We start from the raw sequence: 27997 nt of genomic DNA on the forward strand, positions 1-27997 counted from the left end.
CCCCATTTTCTCCTCCCCAGACTCAATGTTGCCAGGTTTAGGAAACAATCCATGAATCAACAATATCTAACTATTAGGAGCTACAAATTAAAATTTGAATTGTGAATAAACTGGCTGTACCATTGTTGTCATTGAAGGGTTAGGGTTTCCATAATGTCTGAGAACACATCATGGTGATTTTATGACATAATACAACACATTCATCATTTACTATTTATTTAGTTTATTTCAAAATTCAATCATGTATTATCAATTATTATTATTATTTTTTTAGATATCAGTTTATTATCATTCAAAGTCATTCTCAGCCCTAGTTTAGCCACATCTATAAATGCTTTAGTTTTCAGATATCAGTACTTATAGTATAAAATTAAATTACATCACTATAGGAAATCTCCTTGGTTCAGCATACATGCAGTATGATTTGTTTTTCACTGTTGTTGATAGATTGGTTTTCTCTGAATGTTACTTTGCAATGTCATGCTAGCACGAGTTCTTTACCTCTGTCTCACTATGTTAACGCTTTCACAAGTTCCATTTTGTTTTGTTCTCTCTCTCTCTCTCTCTCTCTCTCTCTCTCTCTCTCTGTCTCTCCCTAAAGCACAAGATTCAGCTGACCTAGTATTCTTAATTGATGGATCACAGAATGTTGGAGCAGCAAACTTCCCCATTGTGCGAGATTTGGTTTTGAGAATCATTCAGAACCTTGATGTGGGCAGGGACACTGTTCGTGTGGCCTTGGCCTTATACAACTCCTTTCCAGAGATAAAGTTCTATCTTAATAGCTATGACAGCAAATCGTCAGTCCTGGAAGCTGTGAAGGGCCTCACCTACTCAGGGGGCGACGATTCTAACCTGGGGGCTGCCTTGGAGGAAGTGGCCACTAGCCTTTTGAGCCAGACAGCTGGGGGAAGGGCAGATGAGGGTGTGCCCCAGATGCTGTTGGTTATCAGTGCCGGGCCATCCACTGATGATACCGGTGCTGGTGACCGGGCTCTTAAGAGGGCTGGTGTTATCACATTTGGCCTGGTGATTGGTGACACTGCCACTGAAGATCTTGAAGCAGTTGCTACAGACAAAAGTTTTGTCATGTCAGCCCGTGATTTCAGATCAATGGCAGACATGGGTGACCAACTGCTCCCATACATTAACGGGGTGGTCCAGCGCACCATTATTATTAACACTGAGTTCACAGAAGGTATGTAACTTCTCTGTAAATGTTGGCAAGACACTGTGGAAGGGCACTTATTTAATAAAAAGCTAACAATGTATGTAATATAATGCTCAAGGTAAGATACAGTATCATTATTGCTCAGTTTGAAATAACGACGGTACGTTCTTGCAATAAGACAAAATTGTATTACTACAGTAAAAGATACAAGTATTATCTCTAATGGTGCATTCCCACCATCAAAACATTATCATGAGGTTATTTTTCTCATTACGTTACTGGCAAAATTTGCATCACTGCATCATTAGTGTTTACTCATGTTACCTGTACAAGTAAGGGCCAAGTCATACTTTCCATGCTGCATGTCCCCACAACCCCCCTTTGCTATTTTTGCATGTAGGTACATGACCATGGGTCCGTTTACTCTAAAGAGTGGATGGATGAGACTGTACTCAGTCTCACATTCAATTCCATGAGTAAACATTTGCAATCAGGATGTTGGCCCCGTTTTTATGGGTTTGGGTTGTTTGAGCCCTGAATAGTCCATCTTTGAGCACATATGGGAATCCGTTTTAACATTTAATAGCTAGACTGGATATGTATTACAGATATCTGTAATTCAATTCTTCCTAGTCAAAAGAGCATTTCAGATATCCACAGTGACATTCTTCCTATCCACAATTGTCATTTCAGATATCCACGACATCATTCTTCCTAGGACAAATGACATCACTTTTGCCATTCATGTGTATTGGGTTTTCAATTTCAGATATCCACAACGTCATTCTGGATATCTGCAATAGAATTCTTACTAGGAGAAACTCCCGGTTCAGATATCTTCAATCCAATTGTTACTAGTCATAATTTTCATTTCAGATATCCAATATGAAAAACTTTTCCAGATATCAACAATACTTTTATGGATATCTGCAATTGTGTTGTTTCTATTAATAATTATTTTGCAGATATCCAGAATGTTCATTCTAGATATCCAGAATGCAAGTGAAATTGAAAGTCCAATACACATGGCAAAAGTGACGTTATTTGTCCTAGGAAGAATATTATTGCAGATATCTTTAATGACCATTCTGACTAGTGAGAATACAACTTTGACGGAGATTAATGCTATTATGGCTATCTAAAATGTAATTACAGATAGGAGTGTGGTTCGATTAAATGTTAAAACTGCTTGCCATAAGCACATGTGGTCCTCCTAAAGTAAGGGTCCAAGATTCTTCTTCGTTGCCTCTTCTGACCCAAACTAGAGCATGCTCCCAACTAGACTAGAAAGTCTTGTGATCCAGGGAGCATGTGCTGTTAATGTGGTCTCAAAATGTGGAGGTGCTTTGCTGTGCACGGTCGTGGACATGGGCATCACCCATACCTCTACAGACAGGTGGACGAGGAAAGCATGACCCAGGCCTAAACATAGACAAAAACAGCAGTGCCAAGAACAAACTTGAAGTGCATGGCTCCACTATATTTGTGAAATTAGAGGAATACAACATTTTTAGTGTTTGTGAGTTAAGAATGATTTAGTTTTAGGGGAATTATTTAAAACAAATATTCTATAAAGCAGCCAATATATACAGTATATAAATTACAGAATGATTAAGAAGGAATCCCTCCGTAGGTCATTATTAATGAACATAAATTCCAAATAAATAATTAAAAAATATATCACTCTAATTACAGGAAGAAAAGTTGGTGGGCTTTGTTAGCGTTTAACATTTAGAGATTTATTTTTAAAAAGATTATATGAAAAGCTTTAATTCTCTTACTAATGCCTTTTCCCTTTTTCGTTACAGTCTTGGCAGTTGGAAAACGAGACATCATTTTCCTCATTGATAGTACAATGGGCGCAACTCTCATCAACTCCATACGTGAATTCATCAAAAAGTTTGTTGACACCATGCCTATTGGTCCAGATGAAGTACAAGTGGGTATAGCCCAATTCAGCAGTTCCCCCCGACTTGAGATGGATCTCAACACCTATGGATCCAGGGAAGACTTGTTGGCAGCACTGGGCACCATCAAACCAAGACCCGGACAGACAGTCAATATTGGAGCAGCATTGGACTATGTACGCACAAATATGCTACGACCTGATAAGGGAAGTCGTCTTTCGCAGGGGGTACCCCAGGTTTTACTGTTGTTGACCAGTAAAAAATCCAGTGACAGTGTGATAGAACCTGCTAGGGCTCTGCAACAAATGGGAGTATTAACTATGGCTGCGGGCTCCAAATCAGCTGACGAGCAGGAGCTAAAACAGATTGCCTTTGCTGACAGTGTTGTGTTCATACTGAGGGACTTCCGTGGAATGGCTCGCAATCCAAAGCAAATTCTTACTGCACTCACCACTCTAGCTGGTGTCGTGGTTACTGAAATACCCACTGAGCCAGGTAATACTTTGTCTGCAAAACATATTTCATCTATCTATCTATCTTTCTATCTTTCTATCTATGAGAATCCAAATGCAAGTTTTAAATAATTTAAAATTAGGTCATTAAAATCCTATAGGAATATGATGTAAAAAAATGATTTTGATGAATGATTGTATTTGGAAATTACTTAAATGTTTGGTGAAATTGAAACTATGTCTAATGGCAAAAGTAAGGGATTTTCCAGAAGTACAAAGCAAAGACAACACAAGAGATTGGGACTAAACATGTATAGGATTAAAAAATAATCAATTTTCATCTGGACAGAAATATAAACTTTTTTGCCTGGGTAGTGTACATTCATGTTTTTACAAATGGCATTTTTTTTCTCTGCTTCCCCTTAGTGGTGGAGATAACTACAGTGGAGGCCCAAAAAGTGGTCCGAGACTTTGTCTTCCTTGTCGATGGCTCGAACTACATTGGCAGTGCTAACTGGCCCTATGTGAGAGACTTCATCATCAACGTGGTCAACCAGCTAGATGTACGTCCTGAGAGGGTCCAGATTGGTCTTGTACAGTTTGCTCAAGATCCAAGAATTGAATTTTATTTGAACAGCTACAACAATAGGCAAGATGTTGTGAACAAAATCTCTCAACTCAGGCTGACTGGAGGTTCAGTTTTGAATACAGGAGCAGCCATGAGACATACCCTTTCCAAAATGTTCCAGCCATCAACTGGGTCACGTAGAAGGCAGGGAGTCCAGCAGGTGTTGGTTCTGATCACAGGGGGTCCTCCCAATGATGAGATTAAAAGTGTAGCTGATCAGTTGGCTCTGGGTGGCGTTTTGACCTTTACAGTCAGCTCTGGGCAAGCAGATAGCGACCTTCTTAAAACGGTTGCCTTTGTTCCAGATCTGGCTTTCCATGAAAGCAGCTTCTCTCAAATACCAGCTATGGCTGAAATCATCATGCCAAAATTAACATCAGTGGTTGGTGATACAGATATATCATACATCCCAGAGGAAACTGAAGAAACTGGTGAGTTGCCATTTGTGTTATTTAAAATGTATTTATAATAAACATGTAGAACACCCTGGTAACAATAACTTTTGTGTTCTCTCAGTTGTTTCAGGAAATGAGAGGGATGTTGCCTTCCTTATAGATGGAACAGACAATGTGCGAGCATATTTTCCCTATGTCCGGGATTTTATCACCAAAGTAATCGAACCACTTGACGTTGGGATCGACAAAGTACGGGTTTCAGTGGTTCAACACAGTGAGAGGCCAGTACCAAATTTCTACCTTAACACCTTTCAAACCAAAGATGAGGTGTTGAGAGCTGTCAATGCAATGACACCTGCTGGGGGACGTAGTCTAAATACAGGATCTGCTCTAAGATTCATGAAGGACACAATCTTGGCTGGACAGCGTGGTAGCCGGGCTGCAGTAAATGTCCCACAATATCTGATTGTTTTGACTGGAGGCAAATCCAGGGATAGTGTGAAGGAACCTGCTGGTGCACTGAAGACAGGCGGAGTCGTACCATTTGGTGTTGGTGTCAGGGATGCAGACCCAAAGCAGATTGAGGCCATTTCACACAACCCTTCCTTTGCCTTCAATGTGAAAGAATTCAGTGAGCTTAACACTGTACCATCAAAGCTCAATACCTATGTGAGTCTTCCAAAGGAACAGCTAGCTATTGTGCTTCAGCAAGGTAAGGAAACTCGCATGAGCATGTTAAAAATGCTGTTCTTCTACTGCTTGGTGCACAACAACTGATTATTATGTGTTATATCTCAGAACAAGGTGATGCTGTTAAAAGAGATTTTGTGTTCCTACTGGATGGCTCTGATAACACAATAAATGGATTCCAAGAGATAAAACTCTTTGTCAAGAGAATAGTGGAGAACCTCTCTGTCAGCATGGGTCAGGACAGAGTATCTGTGGTTCAGTTTGCTGATAATCCTGAAGTCAGCTTTTATCTAAATTCTCATAAGACAAATAATGACCTTGTGAATGCCATCCAAAATTTGAGGCACAAGGGAGGAAAGCATCATAATATTGGGGAAGCTCTCCGATTTGTGAGACACAGTGTCTTCACTTCTTCCTTGGGAAGTAGAAGACTAGAAGGAGTTCCCCAGATTTTAATTCTTCTAAGTAGCAAACCATCTACTGATAATGTACGAAGCCAAGCAGTTGCTCTCAAAGAGCATGGAATCATGTCAGTGGGAGTTGGAGTGGGTGATGCCAGCCTTTCAGAGTTGGAAATGATTGCCTTCAAACCTGGTTTCGTGTACAAGGTTGCAGATTTCTCCAACTTGTCCTCAGTCCTGTCACAGCTTGTTATTACAGTGAACATGAACGAAAAAACTGAGAAAACAGTGACTGAAACCTCTGATTTACTAGGTAAGAACTGCACATACATTTATAATGATTGATGATGGCAAATGTTGGTACATCATTCTATTGCTCAATTATGAATACTGCTATCTATCTATCTATCTATCTATCTATCTATCTATCTATCTATCTATCTATCTATCTATCTATCTATCTATCTATCTATCTATGCATTTTTATACTTATCTCCACTTGTCACTTTGATATTTTGGCAAAGATTAATAGTCACACACTTCACTTTATATTTCTTTAAACTATTTTTAAGCAATTGTTTTTCAAAAAGCAGCTTCACAGGTCATTTGTGTTCTTGCATTGCATTTTGTCTGAGATTCTCATTGGTCATGCCAATGAGACACAAGTGTACACAAGTCTTCAATGTGCAGTCCATAAAATGTCTTTCTGTCTATACATGTATCACCTTGATAATGCAGAGAGCAAAAAGAGGGACATAGTGTTTCTCCTTGATGGATCAGATAACTCCAGAAATGCACTCCCTGCTATTCGTGAGTTTATCAGAAGAATGGCAGAAGAGCTCGTCACTGATGAAGATGAGATTCGAATAGCAGTTGTGCTGTATAGTGATGATACCACAGTTTACTTCAACTTGACAACTCACAGATCCAAAAAGGCTGTCATCTATGCAGTCAGAAGTCTTCGTCATAAAGGAGGAAGACGTCGGAACACTGGGGCTGCTCTTCAGTATGTGCGAAACCGTGTTTTTACAGACTCATCTGGGAGTAGACGACTAGAGGGTGTCCCTCAGATCCTGATTTTACTGACTGGCGGCAAATCTAATGATGATGTTAGAAGAGCTGCTTTAGCGCTTAAACAAATCAGTGTTCTCACTATTGCCATTGGAATGAAAAATGCAAAACAGGAGGAGCTTCAACAAATTGCCCTCTCCTCCACATTCCTTTTCAATCTGCCTGTCTTTGGTGAACTTCTGTCCATTCAGCCAGACGTAGCTGCAATTGTCCAGTCAGAAACACAAATTGAACCACGTACCGTTGTAGGTAAGATGTGTTTCTAATTCGTAGTTGAATCACACTCCTATTTACCTCTTCAGGTCTTTCATATTATCTTTCATATTTTGAAGTGCTGCAAAGAAACTGCATCATCCTCTGAAGAATGTCGATCAGTTTCATGAACTGCAATGAAACTGGATCATCCTGTGTGGAATGCCAATACATTTCATGTTCTTCAAAATGTCTCCGCTGGGTAGACAATTTCCTTTATACTTTTTCCGTTACACCTTTTCTTGTTGGGCTCTTATCCCATTTCTTCATGTACTTTGGACAGTCGGATGTGGAGTCAGTTGGAGTTCCTTGTCTTCCTTTTATTCTTATGCTCTTTCTTGAGCCAATGATAACTACATCATTGCCTGAATTTTCAGAATTAAAGAACACAAGAAAAGTCCTTTTCAGCCTCTGCCATCTTTTCTTTGTGAACAGGGACTGTGCACCTTTTGATTTAACTTTCTTTGTTAGTTATTGCTTTAGTCTTCAATTTTTTTCACATTTTGTCATTCAAACACCTCGCTTGTTGCAATAGCTTAAACTATAATTTCAGTATAAAAGTATAATGATTGCACTGCTGTTTGATGGTCTGTGATTATTAAACAACATTTTCCGATTCTTTTCTAGTTGAATTAGTGTCCCCCCAAAGGGACATAGTGTTTCTATTGGATGGGTCAAATGAAACACGGGCAGGCTTCCGAGCAATGAAAAGCTTTGTCCAAAAAGTGGTAGAAGCACTCAGCATTGCTGAAAACAAAGACCGTGTTTCTGTGGTCCAGGTCAGCAGAGATCCACAGACACATTTCAATTTGAACACCCACATGGAAAAACAAGATGTTCTTGATGCTATCGAGCAGTTGAACCATAAAGGGGGAAGTCCCCGCCACACTGGGGCAGCTCTGGACTATGTGAGAGAGAATGCCTTTGCTGACACCTCAGGGAGTCGGCACCAAGAAGGTATCCCACAAATATTGATTCTATTGAGTGGCGGAAAATCTGAGGATGATGTTGAAAGTGCAGCTGTGGCTCTAAAACAGGACAAGGTTGTTGCATTCTGTGTAGGTACAAGACATGCAGACATACTTGAGCTCCAAATGATAGCACATAATCCTTCCTATGCTTTTACTGTGCTTCAATTTGATGATATTGGGAGCATCCATCAACAACTTATGTCATTCGTGAAACGGGTGCCTCGACAGCAGCCAAGACTAAAATTCCATAGTGCATTAGGTAAGACTATCTATCTATCTATCTATCTATCTATCTATCTATCTATCTATCTATCTATCTATCTATCTATCTATCTATCTATCTATCTATCTATCTGATAATTCAGTGTGTAATTAACTGAGCACCAATTCTTTGTCTATTAATGGTTCTCAAGGTCAAACTGGATCCATTCAGCGCGATGTTGTATTCTTGCTGGATTCCTCAGATGAAATGCAAATTGAATTTCAAGGAATGCTTGGCTTTGTTGAGAGAATGGTAGAGAAGCTCAACGTGGATGATGGCAATGACCGTGTTTCAGTGGTGCAGTACAGCAGGATCCCCTCTGCAGATGTATTTCTCAACACATACAAAACACAACAGAATGTTGTGGACAATGTGCGACGTCTCAGGCATAAAGGAGGCAGACCTCTCAATACTGGTGCAGCCCTCCAGTACGTCAAGGACAATATTCTTACAGCCTCTTCTGGAAGTAGGCATGAACAGGGAGTTCCTCAGTTTTTGGTTCTCATAACTGGTGGTCGGTCCAATGATGATGTCAGAAATGCTGCGGAAAACCTAAAAGAAATTGGTGTGATCGTGTTTGTCATTGGGATAAAGAGTGCAGATATCCTTGAGGCTCAGACAATTTCACAGGAATCAAGTCGAGCTTTCTTTGCAGCCGATTCCGGTGATCTTTCACAGATTGAACCATTATTGACCGACACCAAGAATGGTGAAACCCCAGCTCTCAAACCAACATCATATGGTAAGATTGTAATGACAAGATCTTACACATCACATAACACATATAAAGCATTAATAATGGAACCCTTGGTAGTAGTGCATATAGGATTAGTGAACATTTGCAACACATAAAGACTTTTCACCACAAATGTAATCATTGTAAATTTCTTTACATATCTGTCTGATTCCAGATTCCAGCAGAAGAGATGTTGTATTCTTGCTTGATGGTTCTGATGATTCTCAACAAAGATTCCCAGATATTCAAGACTTTGTGGAGAGAATAGTGACAGATCTAAACATCAATGCAAACAATGATCATGTGGCTGTGGTTCAGTACAGTAACACGGCAGAAATAAATTTTGATCTGGGACGTTATTTGACAGAGGATGATGTGCTCAAAGCAGTCAGAGATCTAAGTCATAAAGGTGGCTATCCTCACAACACTGGAGCAGCTCTTCAATATGTGAGGGACCATGTATTTACTTCTGAGTCAGGTAGTAGAATCCAAGAAGGAGTTCCGCAGATACTTGTACTGCTGAGTGGTGGAAGATCTGGAGATGACATAAGAACCCCAGTCAAAATGCTGAAAGACATTGGCATCATCTCAATCGCCATTGGAACAATTCATGCTGACACCTTAGAGCTTCAGACAATATCTCGTGAACCCACATATGCACTCTCAATTACTGATTATGAGGAACTTCCCTCTGCTACACGGGATGTGTTGTCTTTGATGAGAGAGGCATCCCACCGTATAGAAGAAAGGGTTTCCACAAATGGTTTTGGTAATATAACATCATTTTATCTTTTCACTATTGTTTTTCTTTACAATTAAAAGAGGAAAATGGGCAATTGTGGTTATCTGTCATTGTAGCTGTTTACTTGTCAGAAGCAGAAAAGTTAATCTCCACTTTCTTTTCTGTTTTTTTGTTTTTTTGTTGTGTTTTTGCAGATTCTAAGAAAAATGATGTAGTGTTTCTTATCGATGGATCATATGACTCTAGGAATGGCTTTGAAGACATACGAGGATTTGTAGAAAAAGTTGTTGAAAATTTAAATATAGGTGAAAATCGAGACCAAGTGGCTGTTGTTCAATATAACCGTGATGCCACAGTGAATTTCTACTTGAATTCCTATTCATCCAAGAATGATGTGCTGAGTTCTATTAGAACAATGCGGCACAAGTTGGGACGGCCCCTCAATATTGGCAAAGCACTGGCATTTGTCAGAGAGAATGTCTTTGCTGCTTCTGTTGGTGGCAGACGTGAAGATTCAGTCCCTCAGTATCTGTATGTTTTCAGTGGTGGCCGATCGGGGGATGATGTCAGAGGACCAGCACAGTCACTCAAAGAAAATGGAATAAAGACTTTTAGTATTGGAACAAAGAATGCTGATACCTTGGAAATGCAAACCATCTCTTTGACACCTGCACACTATTTTCATGTCACAAACTTCAACAATCTCCAAAGTTTACATCCATCTTTGGAAACAGCACTGAAGGGCACTCAAGAAACCATGCACATTCCAAGTGTTATTGGTAAGAACAATAATGCTCGCTTAAACCTCACATAAAAAGTCAATGATTATGTATGAGATATTTTTTTAAATGTTTCTGTATGCTGCAAAGACATTACTATTGTAAATATGTTTGTATCCATTTCAGACAGAATTGCAGAATTAGAACTTCAGAGTGCTGATATTGTTTTCCTATTGGATGCATCTGATGAAACACAAGCAAGTGAAGTACTTATATTGGATTTCGTCAGAGATTTTGTCAAGCAAACAGAAATTGGTCCAAACAAAGTACAAGTTGCTTTGGTTCAGTACAGTACAGAACCCACAATTAATTTCCTACTGAACACATACTCACTGAGAGATACCATCATGAGTCATTTGAGCAATGTGAAACTGAAAGGAGGTTCCAGTTTGAACACTGGACTAGCCCTGGATTATGTGAAGAACAACGTGTTGACTGTTTCATCTGGAAGCAGAGCCCAGCAGGGAGTCCCACAGATATTAATCCTTTTAAGCGGTAGAAAATCAGAAGATGATGTCTTGGCTCCTGTTGACCGGCTGAGAAAGGCTGGGATTGTCCTTTTCAATATTGGGGTTAATAATGCAGACAGAATGGAGATGGAGCAATTAGCTCAGAGTCCTCAGAGTAGCTCAAAGGCACTGTTCTTTATCAAGGAGAAGTCTGACTTTCCTCTTCTGAAAGAACATTTGCTCTCAACCATTGCCTCTCTCAAAGGCACATTCATTCCTGGTGTAGGTGAGTAAAAATATGCATTCATGTTGTGTGCACGTCTGTATGTTTTTCAGTTAAATTGTAATCATATTCCTGTTAAATTAATACAAATAATATCATTGTATGTTTGTGGGCTTTTCCAGGATCAAGCTCAGGAATGAATAGAGATATTGTGTTTCTCATTGACGGATCTGATGATGTCAGGAGTAGATTCTCTGCTATACGAGAATTTGTTGCAAAAATGGTTGACAACTTTGACCTGGATCAAGGAAAAGATAAAGTTGCTGTTGTACAGTATAGCAACAATGCTGAACTCAGTTTTAATCTGAATACTTACAACACAAAAGAAGATGTTCTTAAGCATGTCACAAATCTGAAACTAAAAGGTGGGAGGCCACATAATATTGGAGCAGCACTCCATTTTGTGAAGGATCATGTCTTTGTTTCAAATGCTGGAGGTCGACATCATGAAGGTGCAAAGCAAGTACTTGTCATGTTAGCTGGTGGAAGATCTAGAGATTCTCCACAAGGACCAGCAAGTATGCTAAAGGATGCAGGAGTTGTCACATTTGCAGTTGGATCAAGAATGTCGAATTTAGCCGAAATGCAAGTCATTTCCTCAAACAGAAATTATACGTATTCAGTTCCAGACTTTGGTAATCTCCCTCATATTCATCAACGTTTAATGAATCATCTAATGCAAGTGGGAGTTGAGGAAGAAACAAAAAATGGTAAGAATTAAGATTATTTAAAGAATGAATTAAATCAATCACCTTAGCTAATGATGGTTGAATACATCTAATGTGTCATTAAACAAACTGATATTTTAAATTGGCCTAAACAAAGATTTGATTAAATTGAGCAATTCCACAATGGCTGACTTATTTTTGAATGAATGCTCTTTATTATGTACACCAACAAGTGACACTGTAGATTTATGATGTACCAAAGCAAGACATGATACATGGAAAATGCCACGACAAAATTAATTTAGCTATTGACATCTTCTGCATATGTAATACAAATATGTTTAATGAAAGAATATTTTTAAAATCAAATAATTGAAAATGTCACCATCATAATGTACCTGAACATGTTTGTAATTTCATGTTTCATAGTGGAGATTAAACCAGCTGGGCGGGATGTTGTGTTCTTGTTGGATGGATCTGATGGTACTAGAACTGGATTCCCAGCTATGCGAGACTTTGTGCAAAGAGTAGTAGAGACACTCAGTGTGGGTGACAACAAAGACCGAGTCTCAGTGGTTCAGTACAGCAGAGAACCAGCCGTCCAGTTCTATCTGAACACATACAAAACAAAAGGCGAGATCCTTGACACTGTCAGAGGCTTGAGGCACAAAGGTGGACGACCCCTCAACACTGGGGCAGCCCTCCAGTATGTCAGGGACAATGTCTTTACAAACTCCTCCGGGAGTAGACAACTGCAAGGTGTCCCACAGATGTTGATCCTGCTCAATGGAGGAAGGTCTTTTGACAGTGTCGATGCCCCAGCCTCTGCTCTTAAACAGCAGGGCATCTTTGTGATTGGCATTGGAACAAGGGGCTCTGATGTTGGGGAGCTGCAGAAGATATCATATGACCCTAGTGTTGCTCTAAAAGTGTCTGAGTTCACCGACCTCCCCAGTGTCCAAGAACAGCTCTCCTCTGTAATGAACACAGTGCTAGTAAGGGCCACGGCCATGACACCAACAGTAACTGGTAAGAAAGTGACTCATTTATTCAAAGAAGTAAAGTGAAGATAATTGCAATCCATCCATCCATTGTCTCCCTCTTTATCATCCACATGAGGGTTGCGGGACTGCTAGTGCCAATCCCATCTAACATATACAATGTTTTTAACACTATAAAAAACAACCAGTAACACCTTGTCAAAAGATGTTTTTTTTTACCAACTTAGCTATAGAAGGGTTGTATGAACCTTGAGGTAAACATTTACCATCATACTTTCACTTTGGAAAAGTTTAAGATAAGAACCTAATCATGTCTGAAATCTTATGTTTCTTAGTGGAGAAAAAACCAGCTGGGAGGGATGTTGTGTTCTTGTTGGATGGATCTGATGGTACTAGAACTGGATTCCCAGCTATGCGAGACTTTGTGCAAAGAGTAGTAGAGACACTCAGTGTGGATGACAACAAAGACCGAGTCTCAGTGGTTCAGTACAGCAGAGATCCAGCCGTCCAGTTCTATCTGAACACATACACAACAAAAGGCGAGATCCTTGACACTGTCAGAGGCTTGAGGCACAAAGGTGGACGACCCCTCAACACTGGAGCAGCTCTCCAGTACTTGAGAGATAATGTCTTCACGGCCTCTGCTGGAAGCAGGCGCCTGGACGGAGTTCCACAGGTGCTAATTCTGCTAAGCGGTGGAAGGTCTTTTGACAGTGTCGATGCCCCAGCCTCTGCTCTCAAAAATCTGGGTGTCTTGACCTTTGCAATTGGAACCAGGAGCTCTGAAATCAGAGAACTGCAGAAGATAGCTGATGATCCCAATCGCGCTATGTCTGTGTCTGAATTCACTGACCTTCCCAGTGTCCAACAGCAGCTTCAGTCCTCCTTGGAGACTGCAGTTATTGACGTCAGCCCAGAATCACCAACAGTACTTGGTATGTTAACTAGCAAGACCGCTTTCCAACAGTGTCAGGTTTCACCTACACTTAGGGAGATAAATAAAAAAAAGAAAGAGAATATAGCCCATTCCTTAACAATGATTAGGTCACAAACATAGTCTTTTAAATGGTTGTTTCATTCGTTTGCTCTTTTGATCTTTTCTCAGTTGACACTACCAAAAAGGACATCGTATTCCTTCTGGATGGTTCTGATGGCACAAGGAATGCCTTCCCTGCCATGCGTGATTTTGTTGAGAAAGTGGTGGAGAAACTGAAAGTGGGAGAAAACAAAGACCGTGTGTCTGTGGCCCAGTACAGCAGAGATGCAGAGGTCCATTTCTATCTGAACACATACAGCACAAAAGAGGATATTGTGGATTCAGTCAGGGGGCTCAGACACAGAGGAGGTAGACCCCTCAACACTGGGGCAGCCCTCCAGTACGTCAGGGACAATGTCTTTACAAACTCCTCCGGGAGTAGACGGCTGCAAGGTGTCCCACAGATGTTGATCCTGCTCAATGGAGGAAGGTCTTTTGACAGTGTCGATGCCCCAGCCTCTGCTCTTAAACAGCAAGGCATCTTTGTGATTGGCATTGGAACAAGGGGCTCTGATGTTGGGGAGCTGCAGAAGATATCATATGACCCTAGTGTTGCTCTAAAAGTGTCTGAGTTCACCGACCTCCCCAGTGTCCAAGAACAGCTCTCCTCTGTAATGAACACAGTGCTAGTAAGGGCCACGGCCATGACACCAACAGTAACTGGTAAGAAAGTGACTCATTTATTCAAAGATGTAAAGTGAAGATAATTGCAATCCATCCATCCATTATCTCCCTCTTTATCATCCACATGAGGGTTGCGGGACTGCTAGTGCCAATCCCATCTAACATATACAATGTTTTTAACACTATAAAAAACAACCAGTAACACCTTGTCAAAAGATGTTTTTTTTTACCAACTTAGCTATAGAAGGGTTGTATGAACCTTGAGGTAAACATTTACCATCATACTTTCACTTTGGAAAAGTTTAAGATAAGAACCTAATCATGTCTGAAATCTTATGTTTCTTAGTGGAGAAAAAACCAGCTGGGAGGGATGTTGTGTTCTTGTTGGATGGATCTGATGGTACTAGAACTGGATTCCCAGCTATGCGAGACTTTGTGCAAAGAGTAGTAGAGACACTCAGTGTGGATGACAACAAAGACCGAGTCTCAGTGGTTCAGTACAGCAGAGATCCAGCCGTCCAGTTCTATCTGAACACATACACAACAAAAGGCGAGATCCTTGACACTGTCAGAGGCTTGAGGCACAAAGGTGGACGACCCCTCAACACTGGAGCAGCTCTCCAGTACTTGAGAGATAATGTCTTCACGGCCTCTGCTGGAAGCAGGCGCCTGGACGGAGTTCCACAGGTGCTAATTCTGCTAAGCGGTGGAAGGTCTTTTGACAGTGTCGATGCCCCAGCCTCTGCTCTCAAAAATCTGGGTGTCTTGACCTTTGCAATTGGAACCAGGAGCTCTGAAATCAGAGAACTGCAGAAGATAGCTGATGATCCCAATCGCACTATGTCTGTGTCTGAATTCACTGACCTTCCCAGTGTCCAACAGCAGCTTCAGTCCTCCTTGGAGACTGCAGTTATTGACGTCAGCCCAGAATCACCAACAGTACTTGGTATGTTAACTAGCAAGACCGCTTTCCAACAGTGACAGGTTTCACCTACACTTAGGGAGATAAATAAAAAAAAGAAAGAGAATATATCCCATTCCTTAACAATGATTAGGTCACAAACATAGTCTTTTAAATGGTTGTTTCATTCGTTTGCTCTTTTGATCTTTTCTCAGTTGACACTACCAAAAAGGACATCGTATTCCTTCTGGATGGTTCTGATGGCACAAGGAATGCCTTCCCTGCCATGCGTGATTTTGTTGAGAAAGTGGTGGAGAAACTGAAAGTGGGAGAAAACAAAGACCGTGTGTCTGTGGCCCAGTACAGCAGAGATGCAGAGGTCCATTTCTATCTGAACACATACAGCACAAAAGAGGATATTGTGGATTCAGTCAGGGGGCTCAGACACAGAGGAGGTAGACCCCTCAACACTGGGGCAGCCCTCCAGTACGTCAGGGACAATGTCTTTACAAACTCCTCTGGGAGTAGACGGCTGCAAGGTGTCCCACAGATGTTGATCCTGCTCAATGGAGGAAGGTCTTTTGACAGTGTCGATGCCCCAGCCTCTGCTCTTAAACAGCAAGGCATCTTTGTGATTGGCATTGGAACAAGGGGCTCTGATGTTGGGGAGCTGCAGAAGATATCATATGACCCTAGTGTTGCTCTAAAAGTGTCTGAGTTCACCGACCTCCCCAGTGTCCAAGAACAGCTCTCCTCTGTAATGAACACAGTGCTAGTAAGGGCCACGGCCATGACACCAACAGTAACTGGTAAGAAAATGACTCATTTATTCAAAGATGTAAACTGAAGATAATTGCAATCCATCCATCCATTGTCTCCCTCTTTATCATCCACATGAGAGTTGCGGGACTGCTAGTGCCAATCCCATCTAACAAATACAATGTTTTTAACACTATAAAAAACAACCAGTAACACCTTGTCAAAAGATGTTTATTTTACCAGCTTAGCTATAGAAGGGTTGTATGAACCTTGAGGTAAACATTTACCATCATACTTTCACTTTGGAAAAGCTTAAGATAAGAACCTAATCATGTCTGAAATCTTATGTTTCTTAGTGGAGAAAAAACCAGCTGGGAGGGATGTTGTGTTCTTGTTGGATGGATCTGATGGTACTAGAACTGGATTCCCAGCTATGCGAGACTTTGTGCAAAGAGTAGTAGAGACACTCAGTGTGGATGACAACAAAGACAGAGTCTCAGTGGTTCAGTACAGCAGAGATCCAGCCATCCAGTTCTATCTGAACACATACACAACAAAAGGCGAGATCCTTGACACTGTCAGAGGCTTGAGGCACAAAGGTGGACGACCCCTCAACACTGGAGCAGCTCTCCAGTACTTGAGAGATAATGTCTTCACGGCCTCTGCTGGAAGCAGGCGCCTGGACGGAGTTCCACAGGTGCTAATTCTGCTAAGCGGTGGAAGGTCTTTTGACAGTGTCGATGCCCCAGCCTCTGCTCTCAAAAATCTGGGTGTCTTGACCTTTGCAATTGGAACCAGGAGCTCTGAAATCAGAGAACTGCAGAAGATAGCTGATGATCCCAATCGCGCTATGTCTGTGTCTGAATTCACTGACCTTCCCAGTGTCCAACAGCAGCTTCAGTCCTCCTTGGAGACTGCAGTTATTGACGTCAGCCCAGAATCACCAACAGTACTTGGTATGTTAACTAGCAAGACCACTTTCCAACAGTGACAGGTTTCACCTACACTTAGGGAGATAAATAAAAAAAAGAAACATAATATAGCCCATTCCTTAACAATGATTAGGTCACAAACATAGTCTTTTAAATGGTTGTTTCATTCGTTTGCTCTTTTGATCTTTTCTCAGTTGACACTACCAAAAAGGACATCGTATTCCTTCTGGATGGTTCTGATGGCACAAGGAATGCCTTCCCTGCCATGCGTGATTTTGTTGAGAAAGTGGTGGAGAAACTGAAAGTGGGAGAAAACAAAGACCGTGTGTCTGTGGCCCAGTACAGCAGAGATGCAGAGGTCCATTTCTATCTGAACACATACAGCACAAAAGAGGATATTGTGGATTCAGTCAGGGGGCTCAGACACAGAGGAGGTAGACCCCTCAACACTGGGGCAGCCCTCCAGTACGTCAGGGACAATGTCTTTACAAACTCCTCCGGGAGTAGACGGCTGCAAGGTGTCCCACAAATGTTGATCCTGCTCAATGGAGGAAGGTCTTTTGACAGTGTCGATGCCCCAGCCTCTGCTCTTAAACAGCAGGGCATCTTTGTGATTGGCATTGGAACAAGGGGCTCTGATGTTGGGGAGCTGCAGAAGATATCATATGACCCTAGTGTTGCTCTAAAAGTGTCTGAGTTCACCGACCTCCCCAGTGTCCAAGAACAGCTCTCCTCTGTAATGAACACAGTGCTAGTAAGGGCCACGGCCATGACACCAACAGTAACTGGTAAGAAAGTGACTCATTTATTCAAAGATGTAAACTGAACATAATTGCAATCCATCCATCCATTGTCTCCCTCTTTATCATCCACATGAGACTTGCGGGACTGCTAGTGCCAATCCCATCTAACATATACAATGTTTTTAACACTATAAAAAACAACCAGTAACACCTTGTCAAAAGATGTTTATTTTACCAGCTTAGCTATAGAAGGGTTGTATGAACCTTGAGGTAAACATTTACCATCATACTTTCACTTTGGAAAAGCTTAAGATAAGAACCTAATCATGTCTGAAATCTTATGTTTCTTAGTGGAGAAAAAACCAGCTGGGAGGGATGTTGTGTTCTTGTTGGATGGATCTGATGGTACTAGAACTGGATTCCCAGCTATGCGAGACTTTGTGCAAAGAGTAGTAGAGACACTCAGTGTGGATGACAACAAAGACCGAGTCTCAGTGGTTCAGTACAGCAGAGATCCAGCCGTCCAGTTCTATCTGAACACATACACAACAAAAGGCGAGATCCTTGACACTGTCAGAGGCTTGAGGCACAAAGGTGGACGACCCCTCAACACTGGAGCAGCTCTCCAGTACTTGAGAGATAATGTCTTCACGGCCTCTGCTGGAAGCAGGCGCCTGGACGGAGTTCCACAGGTGCTAATTCTGCTAAGCGGTGGAAGGTCTTTTGACAGTGTCGATGCCCCAGCCTCTGCTCTCAAAAATCTGGGTGTCTTGACCTTTGCAATTGGAACCATGAGCTCTGAAATCAGAGAACTGCAGAAGATAGCTGATGATCCCAATCGCGCTATGTCTGTGTCTGAATTCACTGACCTTCCCAGTGTCCAACAGCAGCTTCAGTCCTCCTTGGAGACTGCAGTTATTGACGTCAGCCCAGAATCACCAACAGTACTTGGTATGTTAACTAGCAAGACCGCTTTCCAACAGTGTCAGGTTTCACCTACACTTAGGGAGATAAATAAAAAAAAGAAAGAGAATATATCCCATTCCTTAACAATGATTAGGTCACAAACATCGTCTTTTAAATGGTTGTTTCATTCGTTTGCTCTTTTGATCTTTTCTCAGTTGACACTACCAAAAAGGACATCGTATTCCTTCTGGATGGTTCTGATGGCACAAGGAATGCCTTCCCTGCCATGCGTGATTTTGTTGAGAAAGTGGTGGAGAAACTGAAAGTGGGAGAAAACAAAGACCGTGTGTCTGTGGCCCAGTACAGCAGAGATGCAGAGGTCCATTTCTATCTGAACACATACAGCACAAAAGAGGATATTGTGGATTCAGTCAGGGGGCTCAGACACAGAGGAGGTAGACCCCTCAACACTGGGGCAGCCCTCCAGTACGTCAGGGACAATGTCTTTACAAACTCCTCCGGGAGTAGACGGCTGCAAGGTGTCCCACAGATGTTGATCCTGCTCAATGGAGGAAGGTCTTTTGACAGTGTCGATGCCCCAGCCTCTGCTCTTAAACAGCAGGGCATCTTTGTGATTGGCATTGGAACAAGGGGCTCTGATGTTGGGGAGCTGCAGAAGATATCATATGACCCTAGTGTTGCTCTAAAAGTGTCTGAGTTCACCGACCTCCCCAGTGTCCAAGAACAGCTCTCCTCTGTAATGAACACAGTGCTAGTAAGGGCCACGGCCATGACACCAACAGTAACTGGTAAGAAAGTGACTCATTTATTCAAAGATGTAAACTGAAGATAATTGCAATCCATCCATCCATTGTCTCCCTCTTTATCATCCACATGAGACTTGCGGGACTGCTAGTGCCAATCCCATCTAACATATACAATGTTTTTTAACACTATAAAAAACAACCAGTAACACCTTGTCAAAAGATGTTTATTTTACCAGCTTAGCTATAGAAGGGTTGTATGAACCTTGAGGTAAACATTTACCATCATACTTTCACTTTGGAAAAGCTTAAGATAAGAACCTAATCATGTCTGAAATCTTATGTTTCTTAGTGGAGAAAAAACCAGCTGGGAGGGATGTTGTGTTCTTGTTGGATGGATCTGATGGTACTAGAACTGGATTCCCAGCTATGCGAGACTTTGTGCAAAGAGTAGTAGAGACACTCAGTGTGGATGACAACAAAGACCGAGTCTCAGTGGTTCAGTACAGCAGAGATCCAGCCGTCCAGTTCTATCTGAACACATACACAACAAAAGGCGAGATCCTTGACACTGTCAGAGGCTTGAGGCACAAAGGTGGACGACCCCTCAACACTGGAGCAGCTCTCCAGTACTTGAGAGATAATGTCTTCACGGCCTCTGCTGGAAGCAGGCGCCTGGACGGAGTTCCACAGGTGCTAATTCTGCTAAGCGGTGGAAGGTCTTTTGACAGTGTCGATGCCCCAGCCTCTGCTCTCAAAAATCTGGGTGTCTTGACCTTTGCAATTGGAACCAGGAGCTCTGAAATCAGAGAACTGCAGAAGATAGCTGATGATCCCAATCGCGCTATGTCTGTGTCTGAATTCACTGACCTTCCCAGTGTCCAACAGCAGCTTCAGTCCTCCTTGGAGACTGCAGTTATTGACGTCAGCCCAGAATCACCAACAGTACTTGGTATGTTAACTAGCAAGACCGCTTTCCAACAGTGACAGGTTTCACCTAAACTTAGGGAGATAAATAAAAAAAAGAAAGAGAATATAGCCCATTCCTTAACAATGATTAGGTCACAAACATAGTCTTTTAAATGGTTGTTTCATTCGTTTGCTCTTTTGATCTTTTCTCAGTTGACACTACCAAAAAGGACATCGTATTCCTTCTGGATGGTTCTGATGGCACAAGGAATGCCTTCCCTGCCATGCGTGATTTTGTTGAGAAAGTGGTGGAGAAACTGAAAGTGGGAGAAAACAAAGACCGTGTGTCTGTGGCCCAGTACAGCAGAGATGCAGAGGTCCATTTCTATCTGAACACATACAGCACAAAAGAGGATATTGTGGATTCAGTCAGGGGGCTCAGACACAGAGGAGGTAGACCCCTCAACACTGGGGCAGCCCTCCAGTACGTCAGGGACAATGTCTTTACAAACTCCTCCGGGAGTAGACGGCTGCAAGGTGTCCCACAGATGTTGATCCTGCTCAATGGAGGAAGGTCTTTTGACAGTGTCGATGCCCCAGCCTCTGCTCTTAAACAGCAGGGCATCTTTGTGATTGGCATTGGAACAAGGGGCTCTGATGTTGGGGAGCTGCAGAAGATATCATATGACCCTAGTGTTGCTCTCAAAGTGTCTGAGTTCACCGACCTCCCCAGTGTCCAAGAACAGCTCTCCTCTGTAATGAACACAGTGCTAGTAAGGGCCACGGCCATGACACCAACAGTAACTGGTAAGAAAGTGACTCATTTATTCAAAGATGTAAAGTGAAGATTATTGCAATCCATCCATCCATTGTCTCCCTCTTTATCATCCACATGAGGGTTGCGAGACTGCTAGTGCCAATCCCATCTAACATATACAATGTTTTTAACACTATAAAAAACAACCAGTAACACCTTGTCAAAAGATGTTTTTTTTACCAGCTTAGCTATAGAAGGGTTGTATGAACCTTGAGGTAAACATTTACCATCATACTTTCACTTTGGAAAAGCTTAAGATAAGAACCTAATCATGTCTGAAATCTTATGTTTCTTAGTGGAGAAAAAACCAGCTGGGAGGGATGTTGTGTTCTTGTTGGATGGATCTGATGGTACTAGAACTGGATTCCCAGCTATGCGAGACTTTGTGCAAAGAGTAGTAGAGACACTCAGTGTGGATGACAACAAAGACCGAGTCTCAGTGGTTCAGTACAGCAGAGATCCAGCCGTCCAGTTCTATCTGAACACATACACAACAAAAGGCGAGATCCTTGACACTGTCAGAGGCTTGAGGCACAAAGGTGGACGACCCCTCAACACTGGAGCAGCTCTCCAGTACTTGAGAGATAATGTCTTCACGGCCTCTGCTGGAAGCAGGCGCCTGGACGGAGTTCCACAGGTGCTAATTCTGCTAAGCGGTGGAAGGTCTTTTGACAGTGTCGATGCCCCAGCCTCTGCTCTCAAAAATCTGGGTGTCTTGACCTTTGCAATTGGAACCAGGAGCTCTGAAATCAGAGAACTGCAGAAGATAGCTGATGATCCCAATCGCGCTATGTCTGTGTCTGAATTCACTGACCTTCCCAGTGTCCAACAGCAGCTTCAGTCCTCCTTGGAGACTGCAGTTATTGACGTCAGCCCAGAATCACCAACAGTACTTGGTATGTTAACTAGCAAGACCGCTTTCCAACAGTGTCAGGTTTCACCTACACTTAGGGAGATAAATAAAAAAAAGAAAGAGAATATATCCCATTCCTTAACAATGATTAGGTCACAAACATAGTCTTTTAAATGGTTGTTTCATTCGTTTGCTCTTTTGATCTTTTCTCAGTTGACACTACCAAAAAGGACATCGTATTCCTTCTGGATGGTTCTGATGGCACAAGGAATGCCTTCCCTGCCATGCGTGATTTTGTTGAGAAAGTGGTGGAGAAACTGAAAGTGGGAGAAAACAAAGACCGTGTGTCTGTGGCCCAGTACAGCAGAGATGCAGAGGTCCATTTCTATCTGAACACATACAGCACAAAAGAGGATATTGTGGATTCAGTCAGGGGGCTCAGACACAGAGGAGGTAGACCCCTCAACACTGGGGCAGCCCTCCAGTACGTCAGGGACAATGTCTTTACAAACTCCTCCGGGAGTAGACGGCTGCAAGGTGTCCCACAGATGTTGATCCTGCTCAATGGAGGAAGGTCTTTTGACAGTGTCGATGCCCCAGCCTCTGCTCTTAAACAGCAGGGCATCTTTGTGATTGGCATTGGAACAAGGGGCTCTGATGTTGGGGAGCTGCAGAAGATATCATATGACCCTAGTGTTGCTCTCAAAGTGTCTGAGTTCACCGACCTCCCCAGTGTCCAAGAACAGCTCTCCTCTGTAATGAACACAGTGCTAGTAAGGGCCACGGCCATGACACCAACAGTAACTGGTAAGAAAGTGACTCATTTATTCAAAGATGTAAAGTGAAGATTATTGCAATCCATCCATCCATTGTCTCCCTCTTTATCATCCACATGAGGGTTGCGAGACTGCTAGTGCCAATCCCATCTAACATATACAATGTTTTTAACACTATAAAAAACAACCAGTAACACCTTGTCAAAAGATGTTTTTTTTACCAGCTTAGCTATAGAAGGGTTGTATGAACCTTGAGGTAAACATTTACCATCATACTTTCACTTTGGAAAAGCTTAAGATAAGAACCTAATCATGTCTGAAATCTTATGTTTCTTAGTGGAGAAAAAACCAGCTGGGAGGGATGTTGTGTTCTTGTTGGATGGATCTGATGGTACTAGAACTGGATTCCCAGCTATGCGAGACTTTGTGCAAAGAGTAGTAGAGACACTCAGTGTGGATGACAACAAAGACCGAGTCTCAGTGGTTCAGTACAGCAGAGATCCAGCCGTCCAGTTCTATCTGAACACATACACAACAAAAGGCGAGATCCTTGACACTGTCAGAGGCTTGAGGCACAAAGGTGGACGACCCCTCAACACTGGAGCAGCTCTCCAGTACTTGAGAGATAATGTCTTCACGGCCTCTGCTGGAAGCAGGCGCCTGGACGGAGTTCCACAGGTGCTAATTCTGCTAAGCGGTGGAAGGTCTTTTGACAGTGTCGATGCCCCAGCCTCTGCTCTCAAAAATCTGGGTGTCTTGACCTTTGCAATTGGAACCAGGAGCTCTGAAATCAGAGAACTGCAGAAGATAGCTGATGATCCCAATCGCGCTATGTCTGTGTCTGAATTCACTGACCTTCCCAGTGTCCAACAGCAGCTTCAGTCCTCCTTGGAGACTGCAGTTATTGACGTCAGCCCAGAATCACCAACAGTACTTGGTATGTTAACTAGCAAGACCGCTTTCCAACAGTGTCAGGTTTCACCTACACTTAGGGAGATAAATAAAAAAAAGAAAGAGAATATATCCCATTCCTTAACAATGATTAGGTCACAAACATAGTCTTTTAAATGGTTGTTTCATTCGTTTGCTCTTTTGATCTTTTCTCAGTTGACACTACCAAAAAGGACATCGTATTCCTTCTGGATGGTTCTGATGGCACAAGGAATGCCTTCCCTGCCATGCGTGATTTTGTTGAGAAAGTGGTGGAGAAACTGAAAGTGGGAGAAAACAAAGACCGTGTGTCTGTGGCCCAGTACAGCAGAGATGCAGAGGTCCATTTCTATCTGAACAAATACAGCACAAAAGAGGATATTGTGGATTCAGTCAGGGGGCTCAGACACAGAGGAGGTAGACCCCTCAACACTGGGGCAGCCCTCCAGTACGTCAGGGACAATGTCTTTACAAACTCCTCCGGGAGTAGACGGCTGCAAGGTGTCCCACAGATGTTGATCCTGCTCAATGGAGGAAGGTCTTTTGACAGTGTCGATGCCCCAGCCTCTGCTCTTAAACAGCAGGGCATCTTTGTGATTGGCATTGGAACAAGGGGCTCTGATGTTGGGGAGCTGCAGAAGATATCATATGACCCTAGTGTTGCTCTAAAAGTGTCTGAGTTCACCGACCTCCCCAGTGTCCAAGAACAGCTCTCCTCTGTAATGAACACAGTGCTAGTAAGGGCCACGGCCATGACACCAACAGTAACTGGTAAGAAAGTGACTCATTTATTCAAAGATGTAAAGTGAAGATTATTGCAATCCATCCATCCATTGTCTCCCTCTTTATCATCCACATGAGGGTTGCGGGACTGCTAGTGCCAATCCCATCTAACATATACAATGTTTTTAACACTATAAAAAACAACCAGTAACACCTTGTCAAAAGATGTTTTTTTTTACCAGCTTAGCTATAGAAGGGTTGTATGAAACTTGAGGTAAACATTTACCATCATACTTTCACTTTGGAAAAGCTTAAGATAAGAACCTAATCATGTCTGAAATCTTATGTTTCTTAGTGGAGAAAAAACCAGCTGGGAGGGATGTTGTGTTCTTGTTGGATGGATCTGATGGTACTAGAACTGGATTCCCAGCTATGCGAGACTTTGTGCAAAGAGTAGTAGAGACACTCAATGTGGATGACAACAAAGACCGAGTCTCAGTGGTTCAGTACAGCAGAGATCCAGCCGTCCAGTTCTATCTGAACACATACACAACAAAAGGCGAGATCCTTGACACTGTCAGAGGCTTGAGGCACAAAGGTGGACGACCCCTCAACACTGGAGCAGCTCTCCAGTACTTGAGAGATAATGTCTTCACGGCCTCTGCTGGAAGCAGGCGCCTGGACGGAGTTCCACAGGTGCTAATTCTGCTAAGCGGTGGAAGGTCTTTTGACAGTGTCGATGCCCCAGCCTCTGCTCTCAAAAATCTGGGTGTCTTGACCTTTGCAATTGGAACCAGGAGCTCTGAAATCAGAGAACTGCAGAAGATAGCTGATGATCCCAATCGCGCTATGTCTGTGTCTGAATTCACTGACCTTCCCAGTGTCCAACAGCAGCTTCAGTCCTCCTTGGAGACTGCAGTTATTGACGTCAGCCCAGAATCACCAACAGTACTTGGTATGTTAACTAGTAAGACCGCTTTCCAACAGTGACAGGTTTCACCTACACTTAGGGAGATAAATAAAAAAAAGAAAGAGAATATAGCCCATTCCTTAACAATGATTAGGTCACAAACATAGTCTTTTAAATGGTTGTTTCATTCGTTTGCTCTTTTGATCTTTTCTCAGTTGACACTACCAAAAAGGACATCGTATTCCTTCTGGATGGTTCTGATGGCACAAGGAATGCCTTCCCAGCCATGCGTGATTTTGTTGAGAAAGTGGTGGAGAAACTGAAAGTGGGAGAAAACAAAGACCGTGTGTCTGTGGCCCAGTACAGCAGAGATGCAGAGGTCCATTTCTATCTGAACACATACAGCACAAAAGAGGATATTGTGGATTCAGTCAGGGGGCTCAGACACAGAGGAGGTAGACCCCTCAACACTGGGGCAGCCCTCCAGTACGTCAGGGACAATGTCTTTACAAACTCCTCCGGGAGTAGACGGCTGCAAGGTGTCCCACAGATGTTGATCCTGCTCAATGGAGGAAGGTCTTTTGACAGTGTCGATGCCCCAGCCTCTGCTCTTAAACAGCAGGGCATCTTTGTGATTGGCATTGGAACAAGGGGCTCTGATGTTGGGGAGCTGCAGAAGATATCATATGACCCTAGTGTTGCTCTAAAAGTGTCTGAGTTCACCGACCTTCCCAGTGTCCAAGAACAGCTCTCCTCTGTAATGAACACAGTGCTAGTAAGGGCCACGGCCATGACACCAACAGTAACTGGTAAGAAAGTGACTCATTTATTCAAAGATGTAAACTGAAGATAATTGCAATCCATCCATCCATTGTCTCCCTCTTTATCATCCACATGAGACTTGCGGGACTGCTAGTGCCAATCCCATCTAACATATACAATGTTTTTAACACTATAAAAAACAACCAGTAACACCTTGTCAAAAGATGTTTTTTTTACCAGCTTAGCTATAGAAGGGTTGTATGAACCTTGAGGTAAACATTTACCATCATACTTTCACTTTGGAAAAGCTTAAGATAAGAACCTAATCATGTCTGAAATCTTATGTTTCTTAGTGGAGAAAAAACCAGCTGGGAGGGATGTTGTGTTCTTGTTGGATGGATCTGATGGTACTAGAACTGGATTCCCAGCTATGCGAGACTTTGTGCAAAGAGTAGTAGAGACACTCAGTGTGGATGACAACAAAGACCGAGTCTCAGTGGTTCAGTACAGCAGAGATCCAGCCGTCCAGTTCTATCTGAACACATACACAACAAAAGGCGAGATCCTTGACACTGTCAGAGGCTTGAGGCACAAAGGTGGACGACCCCTCAACACTGGAGCAGCTCTCCAGTACTTGAGAGATAATGTCTTCACGGCCTCTGCTGGAAGCAGGCGCCTGGACGGAGTTCCACAGGTGCTAATTCTGCTAAGCGGTGGAAGGTCTTTTGACAGTGTCGATGCCCCAGCCTCTGCTCTCAAAAATCTGGGTGTCTTGACCTTTGCAATTGGAACCAGGAGCTCTGAAATCAGAGAACTGCAGAAGATAGCTGATGATCCCAATCGCGCTATGTCTGTGTCTGAATTCACTGACCTTCCCAGTGTCCAACAGCAGCTTCAGTCCTCCTTGGAGACTGCAGTTATTGACGTCAGCCCAGAATCACCAACAGTACTTGGTATGTTAACTAGCAAGACCGCTTTCCAACAGTGTCAGGTTTCACCTACACTTAGGGAGATAAATAAAAAAAAGAAAGAGAATATATCCCATTCCTTAACAATGATTAGGTCACAAACATAGTCTTTTAAATGGTTGTTTCATTCGTTTGCTCTTTTGATCTTTTCTCAGTTGACACTACCAAAAAGGACATCGTATTCCTTCTGGATGGTTCTGATGGCACAAGGAATGCCTTCCCTGCAATGCGTGATTTTGTTGAGAAAGTGGTGGAGAAACTGAAAGTGGGAGAAAACAAAGACCGTGTGTCTGTGGCCCAGTACAGCAGAGATGCAGAGGTCCATTTCTATCTGAACACATACAGCACAAAAGAGGATATTGTGGATTCAGTCAGGGGGCTCAGACACAGAGGAGGTAGACCCCTCAACACTGGGGCAGCCCTCCAGTACGTCAGGGACAATGTCTTTTCAAACTCCTCCGGAAGTAGACGGCTGCAAGGTGTCCCACAGATGTTGATCCTGCTCAATGGAGGAAGGTCTTTTGACAGTGTCGATGCCCCAGCCTCTGCTCTTAAACAGCAGGGCATCTTTGTGATTGGCATTGGAACAAGGGGCTCTGATGTTGGGGAGCTGCAGAAGATATCATATGACCCTAGTGTTGCTCTAAAAGTGTCTGAGTTCACCGACCTCCCCAGTGTCCAAGAACAGCTCTCCTCTGTAATGAACACAGTGCTAGTAAGGGCCACGGCCATGACACCAACAGTAACTGGTAAGAAAGTGACTCATTTATTCAAAGATGTAAACTGAAGATAATTGCAATCCATCCATCCATTGTCTCCCTCTTTA

General features: G+C 42.7%; 5 protein-coding genes across 7 annotated transcripts in view; all 5 read left to right on the forward strand.

Moving 5' to 3' along the window:
* Positions 1 to 27997, forward strand: part of LOC310927150 (collagen alpha-3(VI) chain-like) — a 95156-nt gene that overhangs the window by 11234 nt on the left and 55925 nt on the right. For 2 of the 3 annotated variants that reach the window (XM_083889429.1, XM_083889430.1), the window contains exons 3-5: positions 2980 to 3573; positions 3957 to 4589; positions 4675 to 5265. In XM_083889429.1, the coding sequence (XP_083745555.1) occupies positions 2980 to 3573; positions 3957 to 4589; positions 4675 to 5265 (1818 nt within the window). Of the gene's footprint in view, positions 1 to 2979; positions 3574 to 3956; positions 4590 to 4674; positions 5266 to 27997 lie in introns of those variants that run through there. The other variant, XM_083889431.1, reaches the window with a different exon arrangement.
* On the forward strand, positions 8450 to 17936 carry LOC310926675 (collagen alpha-3(VI) chain-like; the record flags this gene model as incomplete). The annotated part of the gene is made up of 8 exons (XM_083888858.1): positions 8450 to 8942; positions 12287 to 12886; positions 13194 to 13793; positions 13964 to 14557; positions 14865 to 15464; positions 15635 to 16228; positions 16535 to 17134; positions 17305 to 17936. 8 exons carry the CDS (start codon positions 8450 to 8452, stop codon positions 17934 to 17936), a joined length of 4713 nt encoding a protein of 1570 aa, XP_083744984.1.
* Positions 18180 to 19606, forward strand: LOC310926676 (collagen alpha-3(VI) chain-like; the record flags this gene model as incomplete). Its single annotated transcript, XM_083888859.1, has 2 exons — positions 18180 to 18804; positions 18975 to 19606. 2 exons carry the CDS (start codon positions 18180 to 18182, stop codon positions 19604 to 19606), a joined length of 1257 nt encoding a protein of 418 aa, XP_083744985.1.
* Positions 19851 to 21277, forward strand: LOC310926677 (collagen alpha-3(VI) chain-like; the record flags this gene model as incomplete). Its single annotated transcript, XM_083888860.1, has 2 exons — positions 19851 to 20475; positions 20646 to 21277. The coding sequence occupies 2 exons, from the start codon at positions 19851 to 19853 to the stop codon at positions 21275 to 21277; spliced, it is 1257 nt and encodes a 418-aa protein (XP_083744986.1).
* LOC310926678 (collagen alpha-3(VI) chain-like) lies at positions 21521 to 27958 on the forward strand (the record flags this gene model as incomplete). Its single annotated transcript, XM_083888861.1, has 8 exons — positions 21521 to 22145; positions 22316 to 22909; positions 23216 to 23815; positions 23986 to 24579; positions 24887 to 25486; positions 25657 to 26250; positions 26557 to 27156; positions 27327 to 27958. The coding sequence occupies 8 exons, from the start codon at positions 21521 to 21523 to the stop codon at positions 27956 to 27958; spliced, it is 4839 nt and encodes a 1612-aa protein (XP_083744987.1).

The sequence above is a fragment of the Microchirus variegatus genome (assembly GCF_963457635.1).
Source record: "Microchirus variegatus genome assembly, chromosome: 5".
Lineage (NCBI taxonomy): Eukaryota > Metazoa > Chordata > Actinopteri > Pleuronectiformes > Soleidae > Microchirus > Microchirus variegatus.